The 14,060-nt window shown below is 47.6% G+C and overlaps 1 protein-coding gene across 1 annotated transcript in view; it reads right to left on the bottom strand.

Moving 5' to 3' along the window:
• The window catches only part of ADCY9 (adenylate cyclase 9), a 131,518-nt gene that overhangs the window by 26,218 nt on the left and 91,240 nt on the right, over positions 1–14,060 (bottom strand). The window contains exon 3 of the mRNA XM_058711098.1: positions 10,680–10,870. Coding sequence (XP_058567081.1) covers positions 10,680–10,870 — 191 coding nt within the window. The remainder of the gene's footprint in view (positions 1–10,679; positions 10,871–14,060) is intronic.

The following is a 14,060-nucleotide window of genomic DNA, read 5'->3' as shown; positions in this document are numbered from 1 at the left end:
TGTCTACTTTAAAAGGGTACATTTTGTGTGAGTGTAAATTAGATCTCGATAAATCTGTTATTAAGCCAACAAACCGGCCACTAGCCTACACAAGTTTCTCAGGCTGTGTGTGACGGTGAGCTGTTGTATACAACAGGCTAAAAAGTCAGAGGGACATGTTTACAGACGCAGGAATTCTCCGAAGCTTGAGCAATTAGCTGACCCAGAAAAGACAGGCGGAGGCTCAGCAGGGACAGGCGGAGTAGAAAGGGCAGGCTTTGCCTCTCACAGCCAGGGCGTGGAGCTCCCTGTTCAGACTGCGGACCTCAGTCCTCTCACCTACACACAGGAGTGGGGATGGCTGCTGCAGACGTGTGGGAAGAACTAAGCGAGGAAGATGGCGACTCGTGGCCTGGCTCCCGGCACTCAGTGCATGCTGCACCGACTTACTCTTACTATGGACGTGATCCTGCGTGCCGGCAGCCGCCACCAAGACAGCGACTAACGGCTGCGGGTGGAGAAGACGAATGGCAGCAGGACAGATCTAGCGGCACTCTAGAACAATTTCTAGCATACTAAGCACCGTTAAACACTGGAATACATTATAAAAGGCTAGACGTTATTTTAGAAAGTTAAAATAAGTATCATTTAGGGGCACCTGGGTGGCTCAGTCGGTTAAGCATCCTACTGAGATCATGATCTCATGGTTCATGTGTTGACAGCACGGAGACTGCTTGTGATTCTCTCTGCACACTCACTCTCTCTCTCTCTCTCTCTCTCTCAAAATAACTAAACTAAATAAATAAATTAAGTAAGTATCATTTAGGATCCAAGGGCAAGGATATGACTTACATCACATCTGAAATTAGGTTTCAGGCCTCTACTATTTAAATAAAAGAAATAAAGATTCTAAAGAGTTGTGTCATCTGGGAATCTGATGCAATGTACAAGTATGAACACTCACATTCATTTGCAAAGTGGCGATATATACACCAAAGCAGCAGGCCTCCGACAGGCCCAGCAGGATTCCCGAGGGTGTCCTGTGGTGGGGCGAGGGTGGGAGTAAGTGGCTCTGGTAGTGGCAGTGGTGGCTGCTCCTTTAGGGCCACACTGGTTTTGCAAAGGCCAACTGGCAGCCTAGGGGGAGACGGGGGTACAATCCGGTGCAGGGGACGGTCAGAGAGACTCTAAGCTGGGTCATACCCTGAGGGTCTGGGGCTTTCCCTAACCTCTTGAAGACACAGTGAAAGAGTAACAGCTACTTCTCTGGCCACTTTTTAAACTTCAAGGCTAGAGAGGTAGCATAACAACAGTAGTTCTAGCTAGCTTCTAGAAGTTACTATAGTGATTACTGGTGTGTAACACAGTGATCAGAGGCCGTATCATGGACCAAATCCTGGTTCTAACACATAATAGGTACGAGACTCCCTGGCCTGTTTCCTCCTTTCTGAAACAGGACTGTGTCTCCTGCTACTGACATCCCAGAATAGAGTTGAGCAGGACGAGGGAGCCCCGTCCCGGCCCCATGGGAGGACCGTGCACGAGTGAGCGGGAGCACACATGTGCTCACCACACTGGGCTGTGCCTGCAGCGTCAGTGAGCACTCAGCAAATGCTGGTCCTTAACAGTAAAACCTCGGGTTCTAAAGACAGCACATCTGGTCCTTTAATGTCCCTGTCACAGACAGAGCAGCCAACCTCATTATCTCTTGGCATCGTTTGTTCCTGAGTACTTTTCTCTCCTCAAGCACAGAACATGTACTTTAAAAACAGGCCCTGTGCTTCTCAGACATTGCCCATGGCACGCTGGCGTCACACATGAAAGATGTTTTAAGCACTCAGAGCCACAAATATGCAACAGTGACTATCAAACCTACTGGACACCAGAGGGCACACACCCTCTGTGAAGGAGTCCCTGGATACGCTTCGCAGGCACACACCCTCTCTGAAGGGTGACTGCGAAGGGGCTGGAAGAAGCCCGTGGAGACCAGGAGTGTCCAGGGGGATTGGCTGATCTCAGGAGCCTGGGACAACTGGGCAACCCAAGTCTACATCTCTGTGACAGAGAGAGGCCACGGGGCCTGTTCCCTCCCGTAATAAAATGTTCTAATACAAAGGTTAGGTCAGGTGGCCAGCCCACAAAAGAACCTCCGGGAGCAAAGGTGCAGACATAATGGTCATCATGCTCTAGAGACTGTGCTCTGGGAGGTTCAGGGGCTTGTCAGAGTCACACGTCAAGCAGCAGAGAGCAGGCCCTGTGGTCGGGACTCCCAGTGGCCTGAACAGTGCTCACTAGTCCCTCTGCATCCCCCCAGCAGCTTCGTGCAGGCAGTGTAGGCCCTAGGAGCGGGCGGCAGAACCAGCAGCCCCAGGAACTTGCAGTACATGGATCCAGAGGATCCTTTCACTGTGCTTTGAAAATGTGGCTCTTTGTCCTTCTATTTCTTCCTCATCTACTTCGCTTTTGGGGGACAATTTTACTGATTAAATCTTTAAAACAAATGAAACAAAAAACCTTAGTGAAGTCTGTGCACTGATGGAGACTGCCTCACAACCGAATACTCCCTTCTGCTGTGTGGTGAGGATCCCCTCTGCACCAGGGAGCCCCCCCCGCAGGCCACAGAAGGTGGGCTTGTCTCCCTCTCCACCACCCACAGAACCTTTAACTATTTTCCTGCTTCGTGTTCATCTGGGTGAAAACATCTCTTAAACTGATTTTTGCGAAGCACACAAGACACCTCTGAGATGTTTCCCCACCCGTTAAACACCCGGCTCTCCTCCTACGGAGAAGTCCTCACTAGGAAGAGCATTTCGGACTTCAGGGAACTCTCTGGGGTACCTTATCACCTTGGGAGGCAAGGTGTCCAACAGCCCGATACAACGATACGGGATTGAGAATCCCGATGTGCTGAGGGCACAGCAATGCACAAAAACCAGGTCCTTATCCGCACAGTGTCTGGGGTCCCGTGTGCCTGACAATTACTCCTCGTAAAAGACCATGCGGCCGCTCTGAGGACACAAAGCTTCATCAACAGGGGGAGTCAGACTGCAGGTTCATGGTCCCTGAACACCATACAGCCGTTCTCTGGCCTCTGTTCCTAACACGGGGAGGACCCAGGAATAACCCTGGCACTGTGATCTCCTGTGCCTCACTCCCCTGAAGTAACCCAAGCAGATGACCACCTCCTGGTTAAGTGGCACTCCTGGCAACTGGCACCAAGGGAAGCTTTACTAAGACCAGGTAGGGTCCCCAAAACAGGGCTGTAGGGGCGAAGGAGTGTGCTGGCTGCTGCCTCGGAAACCCGAGATCCCTTGGAGAACACCCAAGAACACACTCTGCACTTTCCCAGATGATGTCTGCTCCTGCCCCAGCACGGACGTCAGCTTTGGAGCGGAGATTATAACTACCTCTCCAACACACTAGAGCATAAACGCATTTGTTTTAAACCCATTTCAATGTACACATGCTCCATTCTGTTCAGAATACATGTCATAGAGGTAAAAAACAGGTTTTTCTTCAAGGCTCTCTCTCTTCACGAGATACATCACTTCCAAGCCAACAGCTGTCCTTTTTCATAACTGTCAAGGAAGGGAGCAGGGAGACCTCTTTTCTGAGAATCGAAGAGGAAACATCAGAAAGGCCTGGCTTCACCCGTTTGGCCTGCTGAGTGTGACTTCAGCGAGCTGTCCTGGGACCCAGAAAGGCAGCGCGTGCTCCCAAACTTGAAACCCAGGCTGAGCGTGGCAGACAGGAACGTGCAACGTGCAACGGTAACGACAGACAGACTTCCTGAGACCCACGCAGGGCTCTGCATTCTCTGCCCGTAGTCCTCAGAAGCACCGGGAAGCAGACGCTGTGATCAGCTCCCTTCTACACATGAGGCAGAGAAGAGAAAGGACTTGCCCAGAGTTATGCAGTTAGAAAATGACAGAGGGGAGCTGAAGCCCAGGTGGCAGCACCCTGGACCCTATCCGAGCATGTGGCCTCTCTGAGGGAGCAGGAGTAAGTCACCTGCCTTCTCCTATCCTTGGCGGGCCAGTGCAGCATCGTGGAAGCTAGTGGGTTAGCAGAAGCATGAACACTTCCAAGTAGATGATTTCTGCAAACAAAATACTAGAGGAAAATAGAAGCAGAAATTGTTACAGAAGAAGTAAGGCAACTTAGAAGCTTTAAGAACAGAAAATGCACAGTCTGAGAGTATGGGAGGCAAAACAACAACAAAATAAAACAAAAACCTGTAAAAATCAGACGTAAGATCTCAAAGTTGTGGAGCACAGAGTCACAGAACCCTGCTCAGATTCCTGGGCCCTAAACGACCACTGGGTTTATTAAGGGAGGCTGATAAGGCAAGCAGATCATTACTGTGCTGTGGAAATATTCCATCAGGAAGTCAAAAGAAGAAAATGTGTGGTTATTTGGGGAAATTTCATTTACGTGCAGTACTTTACTGCCTGATAATACCAGTTAAATGACGCTGCACACATCTTCCAGTTCAATTCACATGTGATATATCACAGAAATACAGTCAACATGGTATATTTATATTACACAGTATGATTAGAATAGCACAACTACGGTAAAAAGTTAGTACACATACATTAGACGTTTACATCGTGAGACAACAGACTTACACGGAGTGGGAAAGAGTCCAGAGAGCTGCAGGCCACGTGTCGTCCCCAACTGTCCCCACCACGTGTCAGTCCCCGCTTCCACAGCCGTTTGCACCTCACAGCAACCACAGCGCGCTCATCAAGACTAAGTAATTAACACTGCACAGAACTACTAACTGCGCTACAGGCTCAGATTTCCCAGCTTTCCCCTGAGTGTCCGGTTTCTGTTCCGGGATCCCACGCTGCATTTAGCATCTCCTTGTCTCCTCCAGCCAGTGGCAGGTCCTCTGTCTTTCGTCTTTGGTGACTTGTCACTCCTTCGGTGTCATGGTCAGGTGTCATGTGTTCTGTAGACCGGCCTCAAATCTGCACTTGTCCAATGTGATCTCAAAAGTCGGCCAAGGTTTAGGAGTTGGGAGAAGAACCCCACAGAGGTGACGTGCCCTTGTCAATACATCACACGGTAGGGTGCGGGGGCATGCACGTGACACTGAGAGCCTTATTAACAGACATGCCAGCCTTCATCACCCAGTGAGGCAGGGCCCACCAGGTTTTCCACCGTGGAGTTACTATTCTTCTCTTTGCAATCAATAAAAATCGGGGGGTGGAGGTGTTTGGAGGCTGTGCAAATATCCTGCTTCTCCTTAAACTTCTACCTACTAATTTCAGAACTCACTGAGGGACCCTGCCTGCAGCAAATACCATGGTGGTGTCCCAGTGATGGCTCTCTCCCTCCCTCGCTGGAACTCTTCTGTGAGGTTAACTGCCGACCTGCATGGGACAGGCTTCCTCTGACAGAAGGAAAAACACGGGACTGGAAATGGAGATACAACCTGGAGTCCTTTTTTTTTTTTAAACTTACTTCATATTCACATTCTGGAATCAGACTATTTATTTTGTAAGAATTTTATTAACATAGAGTTAACATACCATGCAATTTACCCATCTAAAGTGTATATAATTCAGTGAATTTTAGTATATTCACAGAATTGTGCAACCATCACCACTACCAATTAAACCACCAGTTATAATAAATATGCAGTGTCTGAACTACAGACAGATACTACCTTTCCCGTTTCTGTAATGAACTAGAAGGATGGCCGCTTCCTCAGACTGAGCCCACGGAGCCTCCTTGTAATAATTTTGAGTAAAAATAACAAGGACATAAAAGAGTGACCACTTATTTAGAGTCATGAAAAAAGTCTCAGTGACGCCACAGAAGGATGGTCCCCGGAGCTAGTGACCTCAAAGGGAAAGTATTGCCCTTTTGATAACAGGACAGATCCTCTATGAATTGCCCCCATGTAGGCAAATCCACACCGTTAGCCTCATTACTGACTGTAAACATGTAGAAACTCCCTGTGTGCGTGCAGCCCCAGGGTTCTGAATAATAGATTAAGGTTAAATTCACAGAGACTGGGCGAGCAGGTGTCTTGTCAATGAGGTCCTTCACAGATGAACCAAGATGCTCTCACAGCTCACATACGCCGTTCACTAGTTAAGACTGATGTGACAAAAAACCATCCACATTTCGGTTTTCGTTTTTTTGCTCTTCGCAGAGACGTCAGACCAGCTATTTTTACTGGCATGTGTAGTCTCAATCCATCCATCATCCACAGCATTCATGGAGATGGAGCAGTAGACACCTACTGCAGAGCTCAGGTCACACTGCACGGGCCCAGGTGCTCCTGCTCCAATATCACATTTATGACATGGTCACGTCCCCTACAGCAAAATCTGAAGAACCTCCCTGGAGTCGGAACACACAGAGAAGGCAAGACCTTCCTGAGAGAGTCAGTGACTCCTTGTGGGCAAATCAAAGCAGAGATCTGTCTCCTCTTGTCCTTCTTGACCCCCCTACCCTGTGGTCAGCGTCCACTTCTCCACATGGAATGAACAAACACATGTCCGGTAGTAAGTGAGCCTCCAAACCTAGCATTCATGGGCATGACTTCGGCTACTCTTCGCAGCAGCCCTGGGAGCTCGCCATCCACTATTTCACTGTGGACGGAGAAACTGAGTGACAAGGCTTTGGGAAGGCTCTTTGATTTTAAGTTCTGGCTCTTTCCGTGGTACTAAAGCTCCCTTCCATGACACTGACATTTAGAGTCCTTGTCTCCTTCCCTGGCTCCCCTCTTGATTCCTCCTTCCTCTACTCCAAACCTTAGAGCTTTCTTTGCAAGCTCAGGCTCAGACAGCTGGGCGCTGTGGTGTTGGTCGAACCCGTCCCGCAACAGGCTATGGCAGGGCCTTCCTGATGAGAGACCCTCACTGCTCCACTCAAGAAGCCAAGACTTGGGCATGGGAAGCACTCCCTCTGATCTATGACATCAGGGCCAAACCCTTTATCCTTTGACGTCACTATTTTTTCTTGGTAGGTCATCACAGATGAGTTTATGAAACATTATGTAAAACTACCCCAGCTTTGAACTGGGAGACAACCTGCATGGGACACGCGTCGAGGGGGTAGACAAGAGTACTGTGTTGACATTAACTGCTCCTATTCAGTCCTGCTCGGGCTTCTGAGTGCGGTCCTACTTGTGGCCTAACTCTGCAGAGGTACAGCTCTCTGTGTCTCATTCAAGAATTAAAAACTTGGGGCGCCTGGGTGGCTGTCATTTAAGCGACCGACTTCTTGATTTCAGCTCAGGTCATGATCTCACAGTTTATGAATTTGAGCCCCGCGTCAGGCTCTGTGCTGACAGCAAGGAGCCTGTTTAGAATTCTCTCTCCCTCCCTCCCTCCCTCTCTCTCTCTCTCTGCCACTTCCCTGCTCATGTGCTCTCTCTCAAATAAATAAACTTTAAAAAAGAATTAAAAACGTAAGCCAAAAAAAATTATAATTATCTACCACATGCCAGAGTGCACACTTGGGAAAAGCATATGTTATTTAACACTTGGGGCCCTCCCGCATTCAAAGAGCTCACAGGAAGCTGCCCAAGAAACAAGCAAACGGGTAGGTTACAGCTGAATGGACCTTGGATTTGGAGATGGGGAGGCAGCACAGTTAGCCAGAGGGGTCACACACAGGAAGCTGCAGTTCCGCCGCCCGGGGCGAGGAAGAGAAGCCCAGAGGGAAGGGACGTGAGGAGCACCACGGGTGACAGGAGCGACGGGAGGACCAAGACACGCATGCTCTCACTTGAGGAATATTCACTCAACACCTTTCCCCAGTTTCTTGGTTCCTGCGAGAAGCTCCTTCCACTAGACAGTCTTTCCTCCGAAAGGTGCTGCTTGAAAAAAGAAGTCTGTGGTCACCAAGGCCTGAGAGCACGGCCTCAGCATCCCTCTCTGGAGGCCCCAACGTGGCTGTCAGCACGCTAGAGGCTCTGAGCAGCCCTGGAGAAGAGAGACCCTTTCTCTTGCACACAGCCCCAGACTGCGCAGGTTTACGTGACCATACAACACTTTTCCGTACTTGATGCCTATTTCCGGCCTGAGAAACCACTGCTCAAGGGAAGGTACTTTCAAAGGACACAGTGCCTGGCACAGGCTCCTCCAACGAGCCGGGGCTTCCCACAGTGGGTGGGGAGATGCGAGGATGGTCACACAAACCTACATGAGAGCTGCGCTCGCTGGAGGAGGCAGCAGCAGCCACGAAGGGAAGAAGTGCGTTCCCAGGGAGAGTCGACGGACCCTGACGAAGGAGAAGGAGGAAGCAGTCAGTGCTTCCAGCTGACTAGAAAAACTGACCGGAGTACAGACCACGTAAGGCAAGAAACCAATGGCTCGTGTGAGGTGCTGACAGGTATTTGGGTTAAACCTGCCCTAAGAACCTATGAGCGGGCAGCCAGCATTTTTTCTGTTGTGCAAAAACTTACTCGAGGGAAGGCCTTACACGTACATTAGAGTGCATATAGCCCTTCAAGTAGACCTCAGTTTTCTGTCCTTCCAGCTCAGGACGATAGCTCTAAGGACTCCCTAAGTCACCCAGCACTTCCTATTTGCAAGGCTTTCACAGAGGCCTGCTCTCACCTGATCCCGCACAAACCGAAGCAGAGGGGCGAGCCTGTGCCCCGCTGCCCTAGATCAGCAAGGCCTGGAGTGGAGACCGCGCCGTCCACCTCTCCACTCCAAGCGCAGGGCGGCCCTAGACTCAGATGCCATTACCCTCCCTGCACCATCAAAATGTCCCGAAGTTACACTTCAAGATCTTCCCTTCTGAAAGGGGCACAAAGATCTCCCACCACCCCAAATTCCTTTTGTCAGACACAGTTAACTTAATAGATCACAAGATTTTCAGAAAACTTTCAATGATTATTTGGAAAATTTATACACAGCAACAGAATACGCTAAATAGTTTTTGTCCAGATTTTAAAAATAAAGACATTTATATCTATAACTATAGCTATATACATATCACTAGAACAAGAAACGTTCTTTTGGGATAAGAGAAAACCTTTTTAGGGTAATTTAGCAGTGAATCGCTGTCACTAAAATTGGAAGGTATGTGCTACAGATAGAAACACACATACACGTAATCTAACATATCAGGCAAACACAACAAATCATTCATTTTTGGATTTGAGCTCTATTTTTCTATTTAAATGCAGTTCAGTCTGAAGCCTGGAGGAAATAATTTCTCTCCAAATAACGAAACTGTACTTGGAAAAGGTGTTTTTAACGTCTCACCCCCCGACAATTCTCCCCTGGTTGTGTGCAGGGACAGCCCGTGAGCCCGGAGCTCCGCCTTCTGACCGCTGCAAGTCACTGCCCCACGCGAAGAGGCTGTCTTCAAAGTGTGCAGGCATTAAGGAAGTATCAGATACCTTAGCTGTCATGCACGTGCCAGAGCATATGGGGAAGAGGCGGTCTAGCACCCTACCCCGTGGGTCCTCAACCAGAGGGGGTTTCACCCTCCTTCATCCCTCAGGGGTCTGAGGGGTTACTGGGCACTGTCTGACATTCTTGGTCACCATAATGGGGGGAGGGGGCGCTCCTGGCACGTGATGGTGAAGGCCACGGATGGTGCTCAATGTCCCACTGGGCACAGGATGGCCCCCACCACGAAGAGTTACCTGGCCCGAAACGTTCCTAGTGCTGAGGGTGGCAAATCCCGCACTAAATTAAAGCGCACGATAAAAATGGTATCAGAGTGCTGTTAATAAAACTGAGCACAATTACACAAAATAACTGGACGGCAGGGACTATGGATTCTGGCAGAGGGAAAGGACCTGGACGCCCACATTGTGGTCCCCTCTGAGCTAGCTCTCAAAGCGCTGAGTGAATGTGGACAAGCAGGGACACACTGGATTAAAGTCATAACACCAGGCCATCGTCCTGACCTGTTTGAGGACACAACAACACAGTGAAGTGGAACTGTCAACAGTGCCTCTCTCTCTCTCTCTCTCTCCTTCATTTTTTTTTTTTTTTTTTATTAAATGGAAACCTCAAATATTTCAACCGTAAAAATAAACCAGAGATACCAGTAGGGAAAATGAAATCAAATGTGGAAGCCGAGGAGCAGCTCATAAACTGGAGTGGTTTCAAATGCCCACGGTCCGTCTGCCATGTTAATCCCATGGTAGTTTATTATAACAGAAATGGGCACTTCTAGACAGTCGCCAGGAGGTCTCTGTTCCAACAATGAAATATTATAACATTCCTGGCAAGAATGCACTCTTAAAGTGAGCTACGCCACAAGATTCATCCACACCAACAAAGTTAAAATAATCATAAGACATTGGATTTCAAGAGACGTTAGGAGCACTTGAGAAAATGGTGTCTGCAGTAGGATACGAACTAGCTCTACAAGCAAGATGTGAGAAGAATCCCCTTTACTGTCGTTTATCATTAGCTTTCAAAAATCCCAAAAGACAGCGTAGGTCTCAGAAAAAGAAAATAACTTGAGTAAGAAGCAAATTGATGCAGCGTAGAAAGAAAATGGAGGTGCATATATGTCAAAAAAGCAAAGGTATTAAAAAAGGCAAAATGCTGCTGACTTCAGACTAAATTTAAAAACTGCAAAAACCAAATTGCAGGGCGTTCCAAGTCGTCTGCCACAGACCCAAAGGCCGCTTATCATTTCACATGTGCTACTGCAGAATTAATACAAAGTTTAAGAAGTAGGAAAAAAAAAAAAAAACTAACCTTAAGGTTATCAAAGGTTTTGACAGTCTGCGCCAAGTCACTGACACTCCCTGGCGATGCTGTCCCCTGTCCCCTAGGGCCTGAGGACACCCGTGAGCCGTCAATGACCTCATAGCCAGAAAGCAAGGCCTCTGAACAGCTGCAACGAGACTCCTTCGCTCTCTGACCCGCTATCAGGTATGTCTTCAAACCTATGGATAAAAATTACAATCAGCACAGATGGAAACCACCGTTGGTTGAAATGCAGCTCGATCTTGCTCTCTATGCAGGACATGCTCCTGAAAAGTGGAGAGTAAAGTGAAAATATGAATGTCATATTTTACTACTGATTTCCGTGATCTTTTCAGAGACGTGCTGACTCGGGGAGAATGTCTGCCTCCAAAACACACCATTTTCTTATATCATGTTTTCTTTGAATTTTGGCTGCACATTTTCCCTTGAGGGCTGAAATGAGCATTAAAAACTTCCTCCATGAAAGGGTCACATGACCGCTTTGTGACAGCAGCCGAGCGGAATGACAGTCCACCCTAGACACTTGTTCGGTCAGTCTCTATGTAAGGGTGATCTAGAATATGGACCACTTTACCATGTCAGGATTGCAAAACTGCCACGAAAAACGAGACCATAATGTGCACCAAGAGGGGTAACTAAAACCTCCCTTGATTCAGATTATTAAGTATGGGTCTTCTGGTGGATCTAGAACATGGATTCTGTCAACCTGTACTCCGTGAGAATTTAATTCTCTCACAAAACCCTCATTAAAAAAAAAAAGTTAGTTAAATGGACAATTAACTGACATCTTTACAATTCTCGTTACAGGCTGAAATAACAGAAACATACGCCACACCGTGAAGTAGCTCTAATGGGCAGGTAGCTCCCTGCTGTGGGTATTCAGAAGAACTATCTGCTGAGAAAATACTAAGGAGCAGCTTTTTCAGACAGAACTCAAGCCATTTCTGAAAATGAAGCAAACCTTATTTAAATGAATCCATTGTTAGTCCTTACTGAAATTTGACGAGACTGCAAATTTGTTACGGGGAGTGGGAATGTATGTAATTTGTTTAAAAAACATTTATCGTAGGACTAGGGTATGTTGTTCCTAGAGAATAAAATCAAGAACACAATAGGTCCCTGTCCTGGAGAGTTATAAGCTCCAGCAGAAGGTGGTAATGGAAAAGCATCACACAAAGATTTGATCAAGAGGTGAGGTGTCTACACTCCTAAACCCATACAGGTACTTATATTCAGTACATTTTAATAAATGCTTTAAAATTAATTACCTAATTACTTAAAGAAAGTGGGGGCAACATCTGGCTGGCTTAGTCTGTAGAGCATGTGACTCTTGATCTTGGGGTTGTGAGTTCAAGCCCCGCAATGAGGGTAGAGATTACTTTAAAAAAGTTAGCTGGGCGGTGCCTGGGTAGCTCAGTTAAGCGTCTGACTTTGGCTCACACGTCAGTGTGAGTCCTGCGTCGGGCTCTGTGCTGCCAGCTCAGAGCCTGGAGCCTGCTTTGGATTTTGTGTCTGGAGCCTGCTTTGGATTCTGTGTCTCCCTTTCACTCTGCCCGTCCCCGCTCATGCTCTGTCTGTCTGTCTCTCTCTCAAAAATAAATAAACATTAAAAAAACAAAAATAAAAATAAAAATAATTAGTTGGGGCACCTGGGTGGCTCAGTTGGTTGAGCATCTGACTCTTGATTTTGGCTCAGGTCCTGATCCCAGAGTTGTGGAATCGAGCCCTGCACTGGGCTCCCGACCAAGCATGGGGCCTGCTTGAGATTCTCTCCCTCTGCCCCTCTCCCTGGCTTGCACTCTCTCTTACTCTCTAAAATAAATAAGAAAGTAAGGAAGTACGTAAATAAATAAATAAAATACTTCCAAAAAATTAAACAACCTAAAGATCCTGAATCAATTGTCTTTCTTCATTTTATGGTTAGACACCATTTCATCATTCAGTCAGTTGTCATCTACCTATCTCCTCATAAAAATACTACGTGGTGTTTTCAAGTCACCTGTTCTGAAACTGAGAATTTGACAGGAGCCCTGGAAACACCCAGAGAAATCCCAGTGCACATCCAGGTCACAGGTGGAAATCCAAAGACTGAGATAAGTAACTTCAGCTGCTGACCCCAAAGGAGACCCTAAAATGCTCACTTTTAACTAAGGTCCTAAACTTCTGGATGTTTTTTTTTTCTTCAACAAAACACACAATGTCCAGGGGGCGCCTGGGTGGCGCAGTCGGTTAAGCGTCCGACTTCAGCCAGGTCATGATCTCGTGGTCCGTGAGTTCGAGCCCCGCGTCAGGCTCTGGGCTGATGGCTCCGAGCCTGGAGCCTGTTTCCGATTCTGTGTCTCCCTCTCTCTCTGCCCCTCCCCCGTTCATGCTCTGTCTCTCTCTGTCCAAAAATAAATAAAAAACGTTGAAAAAAAAAATTAAAAAAAAAAAAACACACAATGTCCAGGATCAATCACATTCAAAACGAAATATGTGTATAACCTTTAAATGGAAGCATGAACTTAAGAAGAAAAGAAAGAAAGAAAAAGAAAAAGAAAAAGAAAAAAAGAAAAAGAAAAAGAAAGAAATGGAAGCATCAACTGGAATTTGACAGAGGAGTAAAAGTACATTTGTATGAATTCCTCTGACTGCATCACAGATGACACTGAGCTCACTTGTCATTTTGCCTTGGGAGGGTCAAAAAATGAAATCTCTGGGGTGTCTGGGTGGCTCCGATGGCGAAGCATCACTCTTCATTTTGGCTTAGGTTGTGATCTCACGGTTCATGGGATGAAGCCCCATGTCTGGCTCGGCTCCTTGCTGACAGCACAAAGCCTGCTTGGGATTCTCTCCCTCCCTCTCTCTCTCTCTCTGTCCCTTCCCTGCTCACACACTCTCTCTCAAAATAAATAAATAAACTTTAAAATGAAAACAAGGGCACCTGGGTGGCTAGTCAGTTAAGCGTCCGACTCGGTTTCTGCTCAGGTCATCATCTCACAGTTTGTAGGTTCAAGCCCCACATTGGGCTCCGTGCTGACAGTTCAGAGCCTGCATGGGACTTCTCTCTCTCCCTCTCTCTCTGCCCTCTCCCACTTGCTCTCTCTCTTTCAAAATAAATGAATAAACAACAAAAAAATTAAAACAAAACAAAATAAAAACAAAAACACCACCTGTGTGAGCTAGCCAGAGAAAAGTTCTACTTCTGACCTGTTATGGAGGCTCCATGCTGGAAGAGCTTACAAGTCCGTGGAAAGGCCCATTCCCCGGAACTGCTCTCATGGGCTCTCCCCTGACTGCACGACAGGCAGCGGGGCAGCAGGCGGGGAAGACCCGGGACAGCACACGGTGCTGCTGCAGAAAGCCACCGAGGCAGGGGTGGAAGGAGGG

The sequence above is a fragment of the Neofelis nebulosa genome, chromosome 18, assembly GCF_028018385.1.
Source record: "Neofelis nebulosa isolate mNeoNeb1 chromosome 18, mNeoNeb1.pri, whole genome shotgun sequence".
NCBI lineage: Eukaryota > Metazoa > Chordata > Mammalia > Carnivora > Felidae > Neofelis > Neofelis nebulosa.
Note: the sequence above shows the minus strand (reverse complement) of the source record. Positions and strands in the feature narration are given on the sequence as shown.